This window comes from Tachypleus tridentatus, chromosome 12 (genome assembly GCF_004210375.1).
Source record: "Tachypleus tridentatus isolate NWPU-2018 chromosome 12, ASM421037v1, whole genome shotgun sequence".
Taxonomy (NCBI): domain Eukaryota; kingdom Metazoa; phylum Arthropoda; class Merostomata; order Xiphosura; family Limulidae; genus Tachypleus; species Tachypleus tridentatus.
Window position 1 is genome coordinate 6,291,336 of NC_134836.1, and position 21,926 is coordinate 6,313,261.

At 33.6% G+C, this 21,926-nt stretch overlaps 1 protein-coding gene across 3 annotated transcripts in view; it reads right to left on the reverse strand.

Moving 5' to 3' along the window:
• Positions 1-377: 377 nt before the first annotated feature.
• Positions 378-21,926, reverse strand: part of LOC143234137 (uncharacterized) — a 49,617-nt gene continuing 28,068 nt past the window's right edge. The window contains exons 1-2 of one of the 3 annotated variants that reach the window (XM_076471237.1): positions 12,764-12,983; positions 378-8,716 (exon numbers count right to left, since the gene is read on the reverse strand). In XM_076471237.1, the coding sequence (XP_076327352.1) occupies positions 6,236-8,701 (2,466 nt within the window). In that variant the 5' untranslated portion in view covers positions 8,702-8,716; positions 12,764-12,983 and the 3' untranslated portion in view covers positions 378-6,235. Of the gene's footprint in view, positions 8,717-12,763; positions 12,984-16,283; positions 17,977-21,926 lie in introns of those variants that run through there. The other 2 variants (XM_076471236.1, XR_013018524.1) reach the window with 2 other exon arrangements.

Genomic DNA, 21,926 nt, shown 5'->3' on the forward strand with positions numbered 1-21,926 from the left:
TACACAATACTCTCTGCTCATTGGCTAAAAATAAAGTGACAATGATTCTAAGTTCTTCACCTTGCACTCGCCAAACGGGCAATCACACAGAGAAAGGGAGAGACGTTACGCTTGAACTAGTAGTAGAATATAAATTGCATATTACCATAACTTTGAGACTTGAAGGACATTATACTCACTGTGAAAAATTGGGTTGTTTATAATACCTGCGTGTAAAGCTGCATAATTCGTTTCAATCCTAATTTTTGATAATAAATAAATTCGTTTTCTAATTTGCTTAGTAATAGTAGTTTTGTTGTCGTGGAAACTGAATTAAACAGACACGTTGATTGTTTATACTAACAAAGGTTTTACTCAGTGAAGACGAGTAGCTTTAACTTACAACAAATAAATACATTATTATACTTACACACGATGTGCTATCATTTGAAATTACATACTTTTCTGTGCATACCTGATATATTTATACTAAAATCAAACATTGTTTTCTTATTAACATCGAACTTACTTTACACATAGATTAAACGTATATTACATAGCTTTCATACTGTCAAGATAAGGTAGAAAAGGAAGCTTCTGATTTTAATAGAAACGTCAATATAAGAATTACATGATTAAACTTAGTACACGTAAAAACTATTTACGTGCAATATGCAAGCCCAAAATGATCATTTTTAAAGGTTTTTCTCGTTGGTATGGAAACATATTCTACCTCATTTTGCTACACCTTAAATAATAATTTAACCTTTAAGTTTTTGTCTTTCCACTTCTTCCTAAAATATCTAGTACGTTTTAAATTTTGATCTTAATATCACAAAAACACGAGATATGTTGTAAAGGAGCTTAATTCGTTTCAGTTTTTATAAAATAAAACGTTTTGAATTTGTTGCTGTTCTGTAAAATCATTATAAAATTGTGATACTTTTAATGGATATTTAAAGACTCGTTTTCTTCACCTACTCCAAATTTTATTACACACACACACAACACATACATATATATATATTTATGTATTTAATCAATTTAATTTTAAATTATGAGATAATTCCCCAATGGCACAACGGCATGTCTGCGAACCTACAATACTAGAAACCGGTTTTCGATACTTATAGGGGCAGAGAATAAATAGCCCATCGTGTAGCTTTGTACTTCAAAGAAACATTATGAGATAAAGAAAACAACAATTAATTAAAGATTATTACTGGCCTACAATGTTGAGTTGCAAAGAAGATTGCAACCAAACAAAGAAAGGCATATATATATATATACGCTAGCAACAGAAGTAAGATGAAATAACTGGAAGAATAACAAATTAAATAAATACTTGTTTTCGTACTAAGTATAAATTTCATTGTTTCTTAATGATCAATGGTGAGTTTCTTATTAGGCCAGAAATTCATGTTCGACCGCCTTAGAATCAGTACGAAAATAAATGAACCGTATTTCTAAAGAAAATATTAAATTCAACAAAAACTCCGATCTTCATAGACGTTTTTTGCAGAAAGTACGTCGACGTGAACTGTAACTTGTGTGAATAGGTTCTACGTTAGCGGAAATTTGGTGTGAAAGGTTGTAAAAAAGTATGTATTCTTGTTTTCATAAATGTTTAGTTTAATATAAATTATTCATTGTTCATCGAATTTCATGAGTAAACTTCTAAACTGATAAAAAAGACTAAAATTAAAACATCCAATTTTAAATTGTGTTAACTAGAGAAAAGAAATTATGTTTCTGGAATGAAGTGAAAGAACTTATACTGATGTTTCTGGGAGGCAGTGAAACAAGTTATACTAATGTTTCTGGGAAATGTAAAAAAAAAATTCATATGTTTTTGGGAGACACTGAAACCAATTATCTGAATGTTTTTATAAGACTACAATCTCATATTTCAGTCCCCAGTGGTACAGTGGTATGTCTAGGGACTCATCCCGCTAGAAACCGGGTTTCGACACCCGTAGTGGGCAGAGCACAGACAGCCCATTGTGTAATTTTGTGCTTAACAAACAAACAAACTGATATTTTAAATTAAATTCACCAGTCCTTCGAGACCTTCCTTCTTGAATAATTGTCAAGAATCAATGTGCACTGTTACATTAGATAAAAATATGTGATGCTAGGACTAGGAGAACAAAGGTGAATGTGTACACAAGAAAATATGCACTACACTGGTCATGGAACATCTGGACAAGAATTAACAGAGAATGTGAATTATTATGTTTATTATTTTGTGTTGAGGCCGCACTGTAGCGTCTTGTGAAAGCCAACATTGCTTGAGAAAAACAAATATGAAAAATGAATATAGAAGCTTTATAAATATATTTGAGTTTGGATATATTTTTAACTGAAGTGAAAGCTAAGGGCATCACTATATCCGGTGGGCCCAACATGGCCAGGTAGTTAGGACGTTCAACTTGCAATCTGAGGGTCGCTGGTTCGAATCCCCGTTATACAAAACATGCTCACCCTTTTAGCTGTGAGGGAATTATAATGTGACTGCCAATTCGACTATTCGTTAGTAAAGGAGTAGCCTAAGAGTTAGCGGTGTGTGGTGACGTCTAGCTGCCTTCCTTCTAATCTTTCACTGCTAAATTATGGTCGGCTAGCGTAGGTAACCCTAGTGTAGCTTTGCGTGAAATTCAAAACAAACAAACACTATATCCTCTTTTCTTTGAATATGACATAATAAATCACAATAAAATATTGGGTTATGATATAAAAGTTAAGCGTTAAAGAGAATAATTAACAACTATAATAACCTGAGTTTATGACTAACGCGGCTGTTGATATTATCGTGTACCGTAAGCTGAATTGATACCGTAACTCATATTATTGCAATTTATCTTCCAACGTAGGCCTTTCTGCCATAATAATAAATTGAATAAATATATTCTTTGTATAACTTCGTATGTGACACGCAGCTACTTCAGGACTGTGTTGTCGTGCAGTGTTGCGTACAGGAAGAAAAATACGTGTACACATGTATGTTATATCAATACGTAAGCTTTCCTATCATTAGACCATCAGTTCAGTAAATTACCGTGGAAACCTACAAGCGATGCATTTAGTCAATAAGGACTTGTTTTGGTGATGATTGTAAAAGAAATGTAAGATTATAAATTCTAATAATGTTTTAAGTGTATTTTCTGTATATAAATATAACAGCATATAAGCACTGTAAAAGTTATAAACCTCCACAATGGATTTCTGTTGTTCCTCTAGCAATGGAAGTGATTGACATGAGTGAGATAAACAGTTGAAGTATGGAGTGTTTGGAGACAATTAATGGTATTTAATACTCAGTGATTTTCTATTATTAGTTAGCAAGTAAGACTCTTTCTTCACAAAAGTGATTGTCCTTAGATATGTCTTTTCTGTTTGTGAAAAGATTGTCTCATAAATCAGAATATTTACCACAAAATTACATGTGTGATTTGGCTACGTTTAAATCATAACTTTAAAGACTTGCACGATAATGTAACTTGGATGTTGATCTTAATTTAATTTCAAACGTTTTATGTTTGTAATGATGCATTATGGGATATGTTTATTTGGTTTAAAGAGTAGTGAAAGTGTATATAATTCTTGAGACAAGAAATGCTTTAAACTATTTTAGTATTAAAGTTGAGTTTTACTGAGTATTTAAAAACAGAAGCCGTAACATCATCAATATATTGGAATATAAATAGTTCATTCATTTTGTTTCTAAGTGTATATATAAACATAGCTTATGGTCGACAAACAACTTTACTCGTCTTGATTAACTAAAAGATCTATCAGATGCCCTACGAAGCGCCACCTCATGTAAGTTTGGAAAACCTATAATATCGTTATAGTTTCTGCTATTCGATAAATCACGTGTATAAGATAACGAGTTGTTTTAATAGCATGTAGAAACCAGATAGTAGTTATAACAAACTAAGTATTTACTTCGCACAGAACATCTTTTGCACAGTTGTTGTCCTCTTAGATTATTGCTTATATCTGACGAATTATTTAGCTTCAAAAATTGAATGTTAATAAACGGCCAGTTCTGGATAACGTACTTTCAAGAGTAAGAAATAACCGATCCAAACTATAACTAACATGAGTTTTGTCTTTTTTTTATCAAGTTTTTAAAATTATTATAGTGCTTTCGAAGTAGTTTTTAAACTGTATTAATTAACCTTGTTATGATCTCTTTCACAGAAAAAAAGCAAAGGAAAATAACCACACGAACGTACGTTAAATGTTTTTGTTTAATCTTCTGATACTAACTTCAAGTTTATAATTAAGTTTGATTTTATTACTGGCATGCTAGAATTATTAAAAAAAGCTGTAATACGTCGGATGTAGTTTTTATAAAGATGAATTTTTTAAGTGTTTCATTCTTCGCGATTTATGAGTATGGGCAGTTGTAACAATATTGTTATTTTACGAATCATCGGTCATAAGAACATACCAAGTCTGTGCCAGATGGGCTAAGATACAATCTCACGATTCTGATGAATTTGTTCAGGCTTCACATTAGCAAATAATCGTAGTAAAAACTCCTACATCATGTATTATTATTTTTTTAAAGCGTCTAAGTTTCTAAATTTCGCATACTTTTAATATGTCTTATTATCTCCATGTTAAACATCTAATCTTCCAAATTGTTTAAACCAAAATAATAACACAACTATTATTTTTTACGACATAGGTTATGTACGTTTCTACATAAAACAGCTTATTGCAATGCTTAAACAAAATGGAGTAATTTTACATTAAACATTAAAAACAATGTTTCTCTCAGATATTCTAACATCTTTGAAACTAATTAAGTAAACTAATGAACTTAACGTCATATATATATATAAAAGGAATCAATGAATTTCAACAGGTTTGACGTATTAGCTTCAACGCGAATAAAATAATTTATCAATGCGACAACCTTGAGTACTCAAAATCGATTTGTCTTCAGCTTGCATTTGGTTGTTATGGAAACGAGTTACGTCATCTAGAATAAGGGTTTAAAAAATAATTGCATGAAAGGGCATGATGCACTAAATCTAATCCTATTATCGTAATATAAAGAGAACATGTGAACTTTACTCAAAAATTCGTCGAACGCTAAATTTGTTACTTAAAAATGTTTGAATCCCAGATAAAACAGTTTTACGAATTACAAATGTAATGACACCGAGAACAACAAGAAAATTGCAAAACCAGCACAACAGTTAATCCAAACTCAAAAAAATATTGAAGCTTGGCTCAAAAACTAAAGTAGGCTAATAACATTAACATTCATTTCAAGTCCTAAATTAATCTCAGTTTGATATAACAATCAGTACTGCACATGGAATTATACATATATATATTTATATCTGTGTAACTTACGTAAACATTCAAAACATGTTTTTTTTTTATTATTACATTTCAAATATATTAATTAAAATAATGAATTCCAGACTACTGAAATATGGGAAGAAACACCAAAAAGATACCAGCTTTCCCATGTGGGTTCGTCTGTTCAGTCTTGCGTGTGTCCTTTGAAATATTATAAAATTTAATATGATGTACTCTTGTTTGATAAACATACAAAATTACATACTGGAATTTGCAATACTAACTTTAAATCTCGTGACAAATTGAAACAACTATTAATTAAGTCATAACGAAAGACTTTGTAATTAACCTAAAAAGTCGTTAAGGTGTCTTAAATCCTTTTTTTTTTTAAATTATTTTGTGCATTTTAGTTGTTTTTCTTCAGTTTTTGTTGGTCAAACGGTAGTAACTCTATTTAATGATTTAGTGCACAAGAAGTCCATTAAGTCTTATACCGTGTTTGTCAAACATGTTTCCAATGATCAATATTCCACATTCAGTTTAGTAACACATTCCTAAATGAAAGCTAAAAATATCTATAAGTAGAATCACTTACTTAAACTTTATGGTCTCTATGTCTAAGGTTTGATTTTTATACGTACAGTTAAACATGAAAATATTATGTATAAATATATAGATATGTATATAAATTCATGTGTATTATTCAAGAAAAGAGCTAGCAAAGAGTGAAGGTTAATTTTGAAAAGTCAGTAGATTTTCAGGAGCGACTACATTATAGCAGAAGGGACGAATATAGCATCACCATCACAGAGATATCGGGCCTATCAAATGCGGTTGAGCAAGGTCACGTGATTCGCTTGAGCAGTATAAGGTGTTGAAAATTAAAAACAACTTTAAACGAATATCAGCTGGTTTTCTTTCTCATTCTACTTCAGTGTGTATTTAGGTTTTCTTTACTTTCACTTTCACTGTATGTATCCAGCGCTCTCTGTCGGAGGAGTGGGTGTCGCTTAGCTGGAGCTGTTTCCGTACGAAGTAGGTCACGTGCTTGGGTACGTCCCTGTTTAAAGTCTGTCTTCCTCTCGTTGGAAGCTGGCGCTGTTGTTTGGCGATGTATGAGTCGAGGGGAGTGAAAGATAGGTTTGTGCAGTCTGTCAGTGGAAGTAGCAGTTATTGTACTTTCAATACTAGGACATCGAGAACTCCCTGCTGAATGCGACAAAAATACTTCACCAGATGACATACAAGATTCTGGAACCTGTAAACTCTCACTAGAGACACTGTCAGAGAATCCTCTCTGGTGGACACTAGTAGTTAAAAACGTTGGACTAGTAATAGGTATTCCAAGTGATTGTCCCGTTAAGTTTCGGAAGCTCCCTGCAGATGACGCTCTCTGGTGGTGGCTTTCCATGTAAGGAGAATTCCTTACAGGGAGACGATCTCTGGAGTCCATACTGTGACTTTTAAAGCTATCTTCAAATGTGAGTTTTCTGGAAGATAATCTATTTCTTGGTTTCTGTCCTTTAGATTCATCACAAACCTTGAGCTTTACTGATTTGTTAGGCAAGTATAAATCCATGGACATGGAGTCACTTGATTCATTATGCTTTCCTTTTGGGTCAAGGACTACTGCACAAGGGGTCTCTTCAAAGGAAACAGTTTCTTTGAAACTGGGAGAATGTGCTGTGTTTTCTACTGCCCTCACATCATGAGACACATGTCTCTTTAGTATTGGTCTCGGACAGTCCATAGAAATTGCTTGACGATAAAGATGTGAAGCAGCAGTCAGGGGGCGTGGTTTAACACCTGCGACCATCATACTTCTAGAAGACATGTCTCCTGGTGAATGACCTGATTTGGGCACAGTAAGGGTGTCACGATCTTTCAGAAGGGCTTCGTGCTCTTGACCTTGGGCAGTATTTGGATGACTGTACAGCTTCGGAAAAGAAGGTTCAGAAGGACATTTGTGAATTCCAGACTTGCCTTCTCCGAGAAGCTTGGAGGAGTCAACGCTGGTTTGGAGATACTTACTGAAATTGATTAACGCTCTAGTCACGACAGAACGATCGTTGTTGTCATTATTTCTAATCGCAGTAGGTTGAGCTAAGAATCGTTCCCATGATGTCTCGCTTGAGCAGCCTGATGCTACTCGACTGTCTCCCTTGGCAGCATGTACCCTTGTCTTACGAAACCAAACAGGCACAATCTTAGCAGCTGTATCACGAGCCTCAAAAGTCATGACGCAAGCAGCAACAATGATAAAACCTCCTATTCCCATAACGATAGGACCCAGGTATGTAAGACTCGTCAAGTGGTAATTTCGACTTTTATTAGTGACTAGAATCGTCGTATTTCCCCTTTTTTCTTCCATCTTGGAAAGGTGATCAGAGTAGAAGCCTATTGTAGCCATTCCAGAACCAACTAATATAAGAACCAATCCCGAGGTTAGTGCTTTGCATGCTGCCCACAAACACCTCTCTGTCACTTTTCCTCGTACTGCTGTGATACTCCAGGTCGTCCGTGCATCTGGCCGGAGATGTTTAATTCGACTTCTTTTTTTTTCTTTTTCCGACTTTACCTGTGCACAGCTGGCATTTGAGCTCCGAATCTCTTTATCGGGCTTTTTAGAAACATCAGTTAGGTTATTTTGAAGACCCTCACTATTACTAGTTATTTTTACTTCCTCACTTTTTCTCTCGCTGTTTTGAGACTCGATATTAGCCTTCTCAGCACAGTCCACATTCACAGTTTGAGGTATGTCGTTAGGGGGATCAATAACATTTGTTACATTAGTTTCAGATAAAAGAGAATCTACTGGTTCATTAGGAGAATCAACTATATGCTCCATATCGTAATTATGTTCCTCATTTTTATCATCTATCAGACATTCAAGAAGTTTATCAGAAGAATCATGGTTGTATTTCAAATCATTATTGTCCATAAACGCCTCATTGGTCTCAGGAAGAAAACCAACCTCACATCCCAGTTTGTTGTCTGTTCTAAAGAGTTCGTTAAAGCCAACAGGAGAATCAGAATTGTTAATCTGTGGGTGAATAACAGTTTCATCGTGGGGGTGAAATATATCCTTCGTAGAACTAGTTGTTATTGAAAAGTCATTTTCTCCTTTAGATGTCGCTAAACTGTAGCTCTCTGTAATATTTGAAGTTTTGGCACTTTGATCCATAACTCGATCACTGACTTGTTGTTTATGTTGGTTATTTTCCTCAGCTGTTTTTGGATAAGTCAAATCACAGTATGATTTACCTTTACAACTAGCACCAAGGTCCGGAGATGTCTTGTCAAGTGTATTTGAAAATGTTGTATTCTTTTGTCTCTCGGTCTTGGGAGTTGTATTTGTTTCCGTTCGGAATAAATCGATATGTTCACCAGCTTCCATGATAGAGGGTGAATCCTGAAAGAAAGAGAAGACTTAATGTCACTCTATGTCCAAGACAGTTAACAAATAAAACACCAAACGTCTGCTTGTACTTCAAACCCCTTTCTTACCATTGGATACCCTGTAGAAAAAGTTCCCAATGTGATAAGAACTGTTTAAATAACAGGATGCGTCAGCGAATACGAATGATTGATTTTAAATTTGGTCGTTTAAAAGGTATTTTATTATATTCCAGGTGATTTGCATTTTTGCAACTTGATATGGGTATCTTCTAGATTACCTGATATTTCTGTCTCTTATTTCTTTGACAGATAAATATAAATAAACTTGTATACCGCTGGAGAGTAGAATTATCGTGTATGCGTTCTTACGTTTCTGATAGATAAACATAGGTAACATTGGATAGTAGGATTGTCGAGTCTGGGATGTTGTGATAAAAAAATAAGAAACGCTATTGTGGCAAACATAACTTATTGCATATATCTTTAGCGACCGTAACACAGTGGACGATCGATAGCTGAATGGCGTTTCTTTCGTTTGTTTGGCTGAACCTATTTATTTGCAAAGAAAATATGGAAGTTTTTTTATAGTGCCCATTTCATTCACGCTATTCAAGCCTCGGCTTGTATGGCTGTGAAGAATGTTTTCTGCTTTCCAACCAACCATAAAACCTATTAAAGAAAGGCAGGTATGAAATGATTTACTCTTACAAAAGTTGATTTAATTCATTAAAAAGGACTATCTATATATGTTTATAACAGTTAACGACCAATCATAACCGTGAATATTCAAATAAGAGGCATGTTACAATTCTTATGATTAACAGCGCTTAATAATACTTCAAAATATATTTTACTTTTCTTGTAATTTAACCAATAGACGGAAATAAACGAAAAGGAAAACAATTGTCTTCTGGCCAGAAAAAAAAAATGCAGGAGCGATTCAGAAAATTTTAGAAAAGCATTTATTTCCTTCAAAACATGAAATGAAGAAAAAAGGAAACACTTTGGATAGTCCTCATAAACAAATCTGCCCCAGTTCACTAAATCCACAAAAAGTGGCTGGGAAACTTATTAAAAACATTGATATAGTTTATTAATTAAACCTAGTGAAGTAAAGAACTTGACGTTCTTTTAGAATACTCATCTCTGATGAGACACCAAAATAAAAAAATGGAATCTTGAGTCAAACAATACTCTTATGTTTAATACATGAAATTCACTAAAATAAGAGCATCGGGTAGCGGGTTCGAATCCCAGTCACACCAAACATGCCCGCTCTTTCAGCCTTGGGGGTTTAATAATGTTACGGTCAATTTCACTATTCGTTGGTAAAAGAGTAGACCAAGAATTGGCGGTTGGTGGTGATGACTAGCCGCCTTCTCGCTAGTCTTACACTGCTAAATTAGGGACGGTTAGCGCAGATAGCCCTCGTGTAGTTTTGCGCGAAATTCAAAAACCAACAAACAAGCTAAAATGAGATACGAGACGACCGTCTTCTCTATTACATGAACACGGGCTAGTTTATCCTAACAAATCTGATATTGTTTAGTACACTAAAGTTAATACAGGTGATAGTCAGAAAGGTTTAGAAACCTCTCATATTCTTCAATAAACCAAAATAAAGAACTTCAACGTTATTTTTGAAAGCACTCATTTTATTTAATACAAATAGTATGCCTGCATGACTTGTGCACAATGGGCAGGTAAAGCATCATAAGAAGAAATCAAGGTATTCGTTGAGTGCATGACGTCACTGTATTGGCGTTCGTTCTCAATGCTGATACCAGAGGACAAATATTTCCAAATAGCGCCGTCCGGAGTGTATTGCTCTATAAAGAACACTATGTACGAATAGTTCCCAAAAATATGGGAGCCGATGATGAAGATATGTCCTATGATTAAATGTAATGTCTTAGTGAATAACTGTGGTATGATTTCAGTTACGACTAATTCATACACAATCATTACGATATTGTGGTCAGCTTTAAGTTGTAAATTCATATTCTAGACATGGACTGGTGGTTAGGGCGCTCGACTTGCAATATAACGGTCGCGGCTTTGAAACACCGTTCCACCAAACCTGCTTGCCCTTTCAGTCATGGGGTGTATATGCGACGATTAATTTCATTGTTCGTTGTTAAAAGAATAGCCCAAGAGTTGGTGGTAGGTTATAATAACTATTAGGTTGAGGAATAATTCGTGAGCGTTTTTAAATAATTTCATTCAAGCATTACATGCAAGACTATACAATACTTCAATGCATGAACACATTACACCCAAAACATTTATTATGATACTTTATTTCATGTAATACCTAGGTATATAGTATGCATTGTTGTAAACGAAATTGCAAGAAATTAAATGCGAAAAGCAGATGGTGTCGAAAACGCTCGATTTTGTCCACTTGACATTCCATTTAATGAGCTGAAAATGAAAGCAAAAATTAAAGACATATGAAAATCAAACACACCATCTATTAGAGCAAAAAATTATCTACCAAATGACATGAAATATTTTGCGAAAGCGTTTCATTTATGAATATATTTTTTTAACTTGAAAAAACGCTCACGAATTATTTCTCTACCCAATAGTTTTCTTCCCTCTAGTCATTCACTGCTAAATTAGGGACAGCTAGTGCAGATAGTCTTCGTGTATCTTTGCGTTAAATAAAAAAACACCAGAAAAAACAGCAACAACAATAACAAAAGGATTGTTACAACACATACATTTAGTGATGGTTACACCAAACTAATCCTTCGAGATCACTATACTTTGATTGTTAACTGTCTTATCTCGTAGTTTAACTTACAGTCTAAGTTATAGTTGAATTTATAATTCACATAATAATTTACATAAATTGTGCAAACTTTAGAGATTTATACGGTATGCATCATGATAACTAACTAGAGATAACTTCTTTTTTTATACAGATGACTTTAAATTGCGCTCAATTTGACATTACTCGTATAGTCTTCAGTTATGGCTGTTTTTCTTTCTTAAACCATATAAGTTTTACTAAGCAGATATAAAACTCCTGTACGAATCAGTTTACTCTAATTAATGGCGGTAATATGAAGGTTGTAAAAATGAGAAAAATAAAGTAAAGCTTCAAATATCCAACAAACGTTTAATGAAAGGTTCAATGTACACTAAACATAAAGTAAACCAGGATTAAACTGATTTTTTAAAATTGATTAGTATAAAGCTGTTCTTTTTTAATTGGTTAGTAAGCTGATTTTTAAATTGATCGGTATAACTAAAATCAGGGGTTCGATTCCTCTCGTTGGACTCAGAAGATAGCCCAGTGTTGCTTTGCTATAAGAAAAACGCATACACACAATTGATTAGTATAAAGCTGATTTTTTTTAAATCGAGTAGTATCAAGCTGATATTTTTTAAATTGATAAATAAGCTGATTTTTTTAAATTGATAAATAAGCTGATTTTTTTTAAATTGATTAATAAGCTGATGTTTTTAAATTGATTAATATAAAGCTGATTTTAAAAAAATGATTAGTAATCTGATTTTTTAAAATTGATTAGCATAAAACTGATTTTCTTAAATCGATTAGTATCAAGTTGATTTTTTTTTTAAATTGGTGAGTAAGCTGATCTTTTAAATTGATCAGTATAACTAAAATCATGGGTTCGATTCCTCTCGGTGGACTCAGAAGATAGCCCAGTGTGGCTTTGCTATAAGAAAAACACATACACACAATTGATTAGTTTCAAGCTGATATTTTTTAAATTGATTAATATAAAGCTGATTTTTTTATAAATTGATTAGTATAAAGCTGATTTTTTTTAATTGGTTAGTATAGCATATCTTTTTCAATCATTCTTCAGGTGTTATCTATGTTTCATTATACTTCAACACTTAAGCACATTTTAAAAAACAAATACACATACATTTAGCCATTTAAAAATTAATATATCACATGCCATATTGCGCCAGAAATGAGACGTTCACAACAGTACACAATGAAATAAACAATTTTCGGAAAACCGGATGACCCCCAGATGTCACTAAACACCCTATATATATATAAATACAGTATTACCTGTTCAATCACACTGCAACTTTCTGTTTGCTCCTGAAGAAGAAAGGTCCACCTTTCAAAAGCGCTCGGGTTACAAGGTTTCTATTTCATTTTTATCAAGCATAAATTGAATATGTTCAATATTTACACACAAAAAAGTCCCCCGCTAGTACAGCGGTAAGTCTACGGATTTACAATGCTAAAATCAGAGGTTCGATTTCCCTCGGTAGACTCAGGAGACAGCCCCATGTGGCTTTGCTATAAGAAAAACACACACACAAAAGAACCACGAAAATTATTTAATATCAGTGCATGGTGCGAAATAACTTAATGTTTTTGAATTTGTTACTAAGTTTAAGTTTAGAACATTTTAATTGCTTTATATCAAGAAACTTCTGCTAGAAAATCTCGTAGTCTTGTAAACTTTAAATACTTGATATAAGTGTTTATATCTAAATACAAAAGGGATACTAGGGGCTTCAACGATCTTTTAGAGTGAATCGAAATGATCTTCAGAAAAAAAAAATCAATATTTTGTAAACATAAAAGTTGTGATATCCAATACGATGTTAGATTGACAACACATAAAATCATAAGTTTTGCGGGTTTTTTTCTTTTGTTTATATAAGAAAGAAATCTGTTTTGAAAAGCGTTGCATATGTGAGTTGGAGAATTGTTCTATGTAAAATTAGAGTTTTGTACACATAAAATACAAGTTATTCCATATGATAGTATACAAGAAGGCAAATTTTACATCTTTTTTAATGTTTTAAAGTTTAAAAACCGTTCTGTAAACACTTTAATTTATATTTTTTACTTGAGAACGTTCGTATTATGAACATTATTTAGAGTAATATATTCCGTATAGATATACAAAATTTAATAACTGCTGGGTAAAAATTAGATGTAACAGGATTTAATAATAAAAACAGGGCTATATAGGTAATGACAATCGTTTTGCATGTTTAAATCCGTTTTCGTTTCGGTGTATTATATTTCCTTTTGTTAATATGATTTACAAGATATGTGTCCAAATAGTTAATGCTCTATGTTTAAGTATATACTCTGCTGGCCAAAATCTTAAGGCCAATGAACATAAAGAAAAATTATGCATTTTGCGTTGTTAGACTCAACTACTTATTCGAGTAGAGCTTCGAAAAATGAAAATAAGAAAAGGGAAAAACAAAATAAAAAACTTTTTTAGCATTTAATAGGGAAAATGTGAACACTATGAAATTAGTCTAAATATTAGCTGGTCAAAAGTTTAAGACCATACCAAAAAGAAATCCTAAACAGGGTAGGAAATGCCCAGCAAGAGGTCTCAGTAGTGAGTTGCACGGCCGTCATTGCGAATAACTGCAAACATTCGCTTTGGCATGGTCGATATAAGCGTTTTTAGAAGGCTGGCTGGAATGTTATTCCAAATGGTGAAGATGGCTTCACGAAGATCATGCACTGTTTGGAATTGACGTCCATTTCTATGGACTTCCCTTGCCATATACCCCCAAGCATTTTCAATGGGGTTCAGATCGGGCGAATAACGTGATTCTTTTGGACCATCCAACGTGTTCGCCCGATCTGAACCCCATTGAAAATGCTTGGGAGTATCAATGCTTGTACTTTGTCATGCGGCCATTGTGGATTCCAGCGTTGTCCTGCTGAAAGATCCAGTCATTTCCACACAAGCGAGGGCCTTCAGTCAAAAGGATGCTCTCTCCAACATGCCAATGTAACCAGCTGCTGTTTGACGCCCCTGTATAACCTGAAACTCCATTGGTTCATGGAAGGAGTAAGCACCCCAGATAATGATGGAATCTCCTCCACTGTGTCGTATAGAAAATGTCTCCAGTGGGATATCCTTATCGTGCCAGTAACGTTGGAAGCCATCTAAACCATCCAGGTTAATTTTTTTCTCATCAGAAATCAAAACCTTCGTCCACTTTTCTACGTCCCATGTTTGGTGCTTCTCAGCAAAGTTTAACCGAGCTATTTCGTGGTGTAGAAGGAGGCGAGGCCTTTGAAGACGTTTAAGGTTTTTAAAGCCTTTTTCTCGTAGATGCCGTCTTATTTTTCTTGAGTTGCATTATGCGTCCGTAAGGGCTTTAATCTGGTTCGACGATCGGTTGGTATCTTGCCGGACAACCCGTCGAATCCTCCTGCTCAACGCCGGCGAAATTTTCTTGGGCCAACCACTTGAAATTCTTGTTCCGTATCCCTCAGGGTCTTTTAAGAGATTTGCAACAGCAGTTTTACTACGCCCAATCTCACCAGCGATGGCACGTTGAGAGAGACCAAGCTTTTGCAGCTCGACAATTCTGCCACGTTCAAACTCTGTCAATTTTTTAGCCTTTGCCATGTTTTTACCCAATGTAACACAGAAGATGTTGACAACGCTAATGCTTGAAAACAAATGACTAAATTTTGTTACTTGCTTACTGATTAACGCTTCGTTTCAGCCTGGTCTTAAACTTTTGACCAGCTAGTATTTAGGCTAATTTTATAGTGTTCACATTTTCCCTATTAAATGTTAAAATGTTTTTTATTTTTATTTTCTCTTTTCTTATTTTCATCTTTCGAAGCTCTACTCAAATAAGTGGTTGAGTCTAACAACGCAAAATGCATAATTTTTCTTTATGTTCATTGGCCTTAAGATTTTGGCCAGCAATGTATATGAAAAACTGTTATTGTTACTACAAATATCATAGGCTAAACCAATACACAATTATCATACGAGTAAATTATGAAGCACGCTATATGAATAATCAAGCTGCACTGTATTACTTTCAGTTACTTTGATCAGTATGACATAGATCTATAACACGAATGGTTTACGTATCCGTTATAACGTGAAGTACAGTCACTTACGGCACTAATACGTTGTAAGTTAAATGCATGGAAAATGTCATATTCAATTCGGATATTAAAATTATATGCTTAAAAAATAAGATTTTCTAGCAAGTAAACTATAGTGTAGTGAAGCTCATATCCAAAATATATTTGGAATCGAGGTACAAAAAGTATTTTAATAAATTATGCTTTCGCAATCGCAGTTTGAGACACCCCTGCACTAGTCATTCTAACGTATTAAGAGCATTAAAAACCTCTCTGGAGACACTCGGTGGGTCTGTGTAACTTTTGTTAAAACTCTGTGGAACTATTCGCTCTCTAGTAGCAGTATATTGAATTTATGCCTACGATATCACGAGTCTTTTTATATCACATTCAGAGAATGCTCTTTAATGGCCGTAATCCTTTGATCACCAATACCAGATATCTATATATTAAAAAGGCTCTTTCAGTGAAAGTTGTCTAGGCCTTCTACTATCACGTCAGTTTGAACTGAGAATGGAGTCGAGAAATTCTTATAAAATATTTGGAAGTAATCTTGTTTAAAAAACGAAAGTCACTAATCAGGGGTTTGAGAAGCCTTACAAACACATTTACTTTGTTTAATGCACAAACATATCAAATGAATACATTCGGAAAATATTTCCAAAACAATTACTTTAATATACGAAAATCAATAAAGAAGGGACTTGCGAAAACGTTACGAAACTCTTGTTTAATACACTGCAGTCGATAATTGAAGAATTCAAAAAGTCGTTCACAAAACACACGTTTCTTAATGCCTCAAAGTTATTAAAAAAGAGAGAGCTTGTTAATTCCTATCCAACACTTATTATGTTTAAGACACGAATACATACAATAAACGTTGATTTTAAGAACTTTCAAAACCCTTTTCAGTTCAGTACATCAGAATAACTTATAAGAAGCCCTTGAAAAATACACACACATCATAATGTAACTAAATCAACTAAAAGAATAAACTCAAGAAGTTATTACAAAATATTAATCTTGTTTAATGCATCAAAATGTATTAATGATTAGTAAGCGGTTCGGTGTATTCTTATAAAACACACAAGTTGTTTAATAAATCACATCCATGAAATGTAGGACACAAGAAGTCCTTAGAAAATATACACATTTTTGGTTCCAGTGTTCTATAGCTCTCAACAATTTGCTGTAAATAAAATAGAAATAAAACAGAACTCTGAGGCCTTTGATGCATTATATGTGTGATTGCTAAATACAACTATATTCTTAGAATATCATAATAGTTTACCTGGTGGCTCAGAGCAATATTTTGAGGTTACCTTTACTGAATAAATACAAGCACTAAATTTGGAATGAACTTCCTTTGGGAAACACTTATCAAATTTTTCCTAGGAGGTCACTTGATATATCAAAATCTAACATGGCTATCGCCCGCCATTTATATGTTGTTCCAATTGTCAGAATAGCAATTAATTATGAAATTTTAAAATGACTGAGTATTCTATCAATATCTGTTTACTGTCATGGTACTATAGCCAATTATTCATGCTCCTGAAACGTATTGCGGTTACCTTACTTAAAAATTATTACGGTGCTTCCACATCCTACTGTTTTGTGCCTCTGGGAAATGTTCCGATAGTTGTTTTTTCAACCTGTTCTTGTTAATTGATTTATTAATACTAAAATTTTCCAAACGAGTTACTTATAGTGCCTGGAGTTTAGACAACTTGAAGATGAAGGTTCCATGGTCAAGAGTTTTTAGTCTAGTTCATTATCTCTATAAATACTCGACCCTCATTCACTTTGTCATTTGTGTTTTCTGGTTCCTGGTTTAATTTTCTGACAAGGCTACAATATCAATTTCTCAAATTGACCAGGCATTTGAGACGATACTTTGTTTCGGTTGCAATGATATCTCCCTCAGTAAGCTTTAAAAGAACTAAGTTTTTTACAGTTCAGTTATCATGGTATGAATATGACCATTTGCATCAAAAGTTGAAAGGTGACATAACTCGCCTTCACAAAAGAAGCACATTTCAACATCCAGTGCCTTACGCTTGTTAGATCTCATCTCTTCAAACTCTGTGCTGCTTTTTCGTTTCTTCCTTGATTTCATCAACTTAGAGTTGTTAAATTTCATATGGCAGGATTTGCGCCAAGAAGCAAAGTAAGCTGAAATATTGTCAGCACTCTCACTAGTTCTAAAGTAGAGTTTGATTTGAAACAAGTCAATTTGTCTATACTGTTGCACATTTCCTGGAAATGATTTGTAGGCGCCTGTTTTGTCTCAACTAGTGTCGGGACTCTGCAATGGATATTTAAGTGGCTCTGATGTAGCTTGCTGGCAGACAATGTATCGAGTTCAATCTATCTTCATCTTGTGTGCAGACGTATATAAGCTGCAAACGTAAGGAAATAACTTTTAGCATCTTGAAAATAAAAGCCTATTTTGCATTATCATTTCACTGTGAATATTTATCTACATAAATTATGCAGACTGCAACAAATTCTCTTAGCCTAGTTGTGAAATCGTTGTTGCATTAATACAATTTGTTGTCTAACTCGCAAAAGATTTTTATCACTATTACTATGCTTCTACATATATATATAATTTGTTACAAACAAGCCCAAACAAAATTATAGAAGATAAAAAACGCTGTCCTAATAAAAAAAGATCCCCATGGTAAAGGCTATAATGCGGGATATAAAATGTACCCTAAGTTTTGGAGGTGACTAAAAAAGTGGGACCCACATTGCAGGGGGGATACATTGTTTATCAGTCTTAAATTCCGTTCGCCAGTCTCACACAAAGACTAATTAAATAATAAAATAATCAAGAAAATAGAGATAGAAATTAGGAGACCGAGATGTGGGTGCTCAAGCTTACAACTTCCCACATATATCACCCTTCACTGCCTGCAGAAATTTGTTAAAAGGTGACTGCTTTTTAAAGTAAAGAAAAAAGAAAATAAAAAACATAATAAAGAAAAATACAATAAGGTAATACCATTTGTGGGTAAGTAAGTTAAATAAGTCTACCTCCAGAAGTTTGTGATAAGGAAATAATTAGTAGGCCAGTAGGCAAATTATGCTTGTATAAAGAGTTCCAACCAGTCACCTAAACTAACTAAGTTAAGTTCCAACCATCACTCCTTAGGTCCACTGTAACTACAAATGTTCATACTCTAAACAAGCCTATATATGCGATAAGGTGTTCATCTGCTCGTTTAAAGTGTGAAAATTGGTAGTTTGTAACAAATTATCATTAGTCAGAGGTTTGTATTTGCTGTTTTTAACGCAGCCCTTCCTTTTGATTTTGTTTTATTTCACTTGACTTTTAGTATTAATATTCTTTCCATATACCAATACGATAATAGCAAAAATACATGGCTATACTACCCTGGCGATAACAAAAGTTAACAGAATGTTGACTGATTGCAGACATGTATGAGGAATTGATATTCTAACATAATATAATTGTTGGATAGCGACAGTTTCGGATTTTGATGTATTATACAGACATTTTTAATATTACAAGAGAGCTTCTAGCCAACATTTCATTAGTGTTACATAATTTGATTTGATGCTTGTGTCTGTTGAGTAACAGTATAGTCGCTAAGCTACACGATTTTTAGTTGCTTTATCTCTGTTCTGTCAGATCATAGTTGGGGATGAGGATAGTGTATATAGCAGTGGCATTACTTGCCAATGCTGGATAGTTGTTCTTTAAAACAAGAAGTTTTTCTTTAGACATAAAAAATGCCCCATTTTTTTGCCTCTCTCATCAACAGTTGAGAATATTCAAGTCGTACAATTCTTGTTGTGAATTAGAAAACAAAACAAAATTGGGGCAGTGAAGTCCCTTCATATTTGAAAATGATTGAATAACGACACTATCCAATTATGTAATTGGCAAACTCGTGAATGACATTTAAGATATTTTGCTATTCAGAGAAAGTATGTTTCTTTGAGCGCCATAGAAGCCACTGTGAAAAAAATACATTGAGCTACCTCTTTTTGATGGGCAGTTGTAATAATAATTTTAAATTCAAGAATGATTTTGCATTGCTTTGTATTTCAGATGACTTTGTAAACTATCACAGAACAATGAACAAGAACACTCATTGTGTATAACTTGCAAATACCTTTCTTGTCCAGTTAGAAGTATCACTTTCTTGTGTGGTCTAAATTATGAAGGAACCGAGGCTATTTTGAGTTACTGTTCGGAGAAACTGAAAATGTTTACAGTGAATTTACCTCAAACTACAAACCAGTAAATGCAATTCAAGATTCCTATGATGAACTGAAAGATCCTTACACAGATATAACTGACATATCAATTGCTGCGATGGGTTTTAAAATATAGTTTGAAGTCTCATGTTTTCGGAGGAAAGCTATCAAAGAGCTACGAGGAAAGAAGGAAGAACAAACATGATGCTGAAGTGATGTAGCACACTTGGGATGGAGAATTGGTGAAGCAATATGAAACAAAGTGCATTTTGAAAACCTAGTTTAAATAAACAGAAAAATGGATGGAAAAACTATACTGTCTCACTGGCTCTGATTTTCATGTGCATTAAAAGTGATATTTCATTAGTTGAACAAATGATTTTGAGGAGTAACAGCGTCACAACATTAATGTGGCGCTTTAACTGTGAAACAATAAGCAATTCATTTCAGATTCTATTTTGTTTACTAACCATTTGTTGTGTTCTTTGTGGATATTTAAACCTAGTTTATTAATACATTATAAGCATTAAAAGTTTTTGCTTGATTGTTGTAGATTTGTTGAAGAAATGAGGCTAGACAATGACAATATATTTTAATTGTAATGTTTTTATATATTTACATCTTAAATTTCATTATTTCGTAAAAAGCCAAGTCATACAGTTGTAGCCTACACAAACAACTAGGTTTTAGCCCATATCCACTTCGGAAATTTCAGAAAAGATATTTTTTGTAGCTCTTTCATTTAGATAAATAAAATCAAGTAATTTTATCACTATATTCCTTGCACTTCAATACGGCACTGAAAGTACGGACGTATTCACATCCAAGTTCTGGCATCAAAAGCAGGGATAAATTAAAATTGCAGTAAATGATTGCCTGTATGAAATGTAGTAAGAACTGCCCATAATAACATACGCAGGTCGTCGTGTATATATATATTCATATAGCATCCACACTGATGAACATGTTCTGGTCCAAACTATAAAGTTCCAAGGTTTGAATCTTGGTCTGTAGCTCAAAATTTTGATACAATTTCTCTTTCAAAACAAAAATTGAGACTCGCTTCTTTCTCAGCTGTACACCAGTTGTATATAAGTTTAGTACTTTTTCTTTCATTTTTTACCACACTTTTGTTAGGTACAATAGGATTATATTCACAACTAATAGCAATGGTTTCTAATAATTCCCTATTGTTTGTGTAATTTATAAAAATACTTCACTCTGACTCGAAGACTTGTAAAAGGTCTTAAGCATAAAGTATATTACGGAGCAAGCTACAGGATTCTGGATTTGTAGCCTGTTAAAAAAACACGTCTCATAATATTTGAGTCTGGATGTGCTATAAATGTGACAGCCAGATTACACAATTTAGACAAGAGTAATTCAAAAATTAGTGAGAGTGCTTTAAGTAGATTCATTCTCACTAGACTATAAGCTCAAACATCAGGAATGGCTTTGCACAACCCTTTTGTAGTTTTGTGCAGAAACACCAATAAACAAGTCTGTTACAGAGATTTATTATGCTTTATTAAAACAACTTGTATGTGGTAATTCATTAGCAGGCTGCTTCAGATGTATTACTCACTCAGAATCAATCACAGCTACTCGAGGTTCGGCATAGCCAGGTGGTTTGGAAGCTCGACTCCCAAAACGATGGTTGCGGGTTTGTATCCCCTTCCCATAAAGCATGCTTGCCTTCGCAGCCATAGACGCATTATAATGTGATAGTTAATCCCACTTTTCATTGGTAAAAAAGTAGCCAATGAGTTGGAGAGTGTGGTAACAACTAGCTAAATTAGGGACGGTTAATAGCTGTCTTACAGTTTTACGAGAAATTCAAAATAAACACAACCATTCGAGAAGCAATGTTCCATCATCTATTTTTCTAGAACATAACGTTGCAGTGCTCTCAATTTTCTTACTAGGAGACTGTTAATTTGAAACACGCTTCATAGAAGTGTAAGAACTGAAACAGCAGATTATTTACGAAAACTATGGGCTACAAAACTATAAACAAACAAACTTGGAATAACTTCTTTGCAGAATTTAGGATGTTAATATTATTAAAATTTTATTATTATTAATAAAAAATACAATAGAGCTGAATATATCTCTCAGT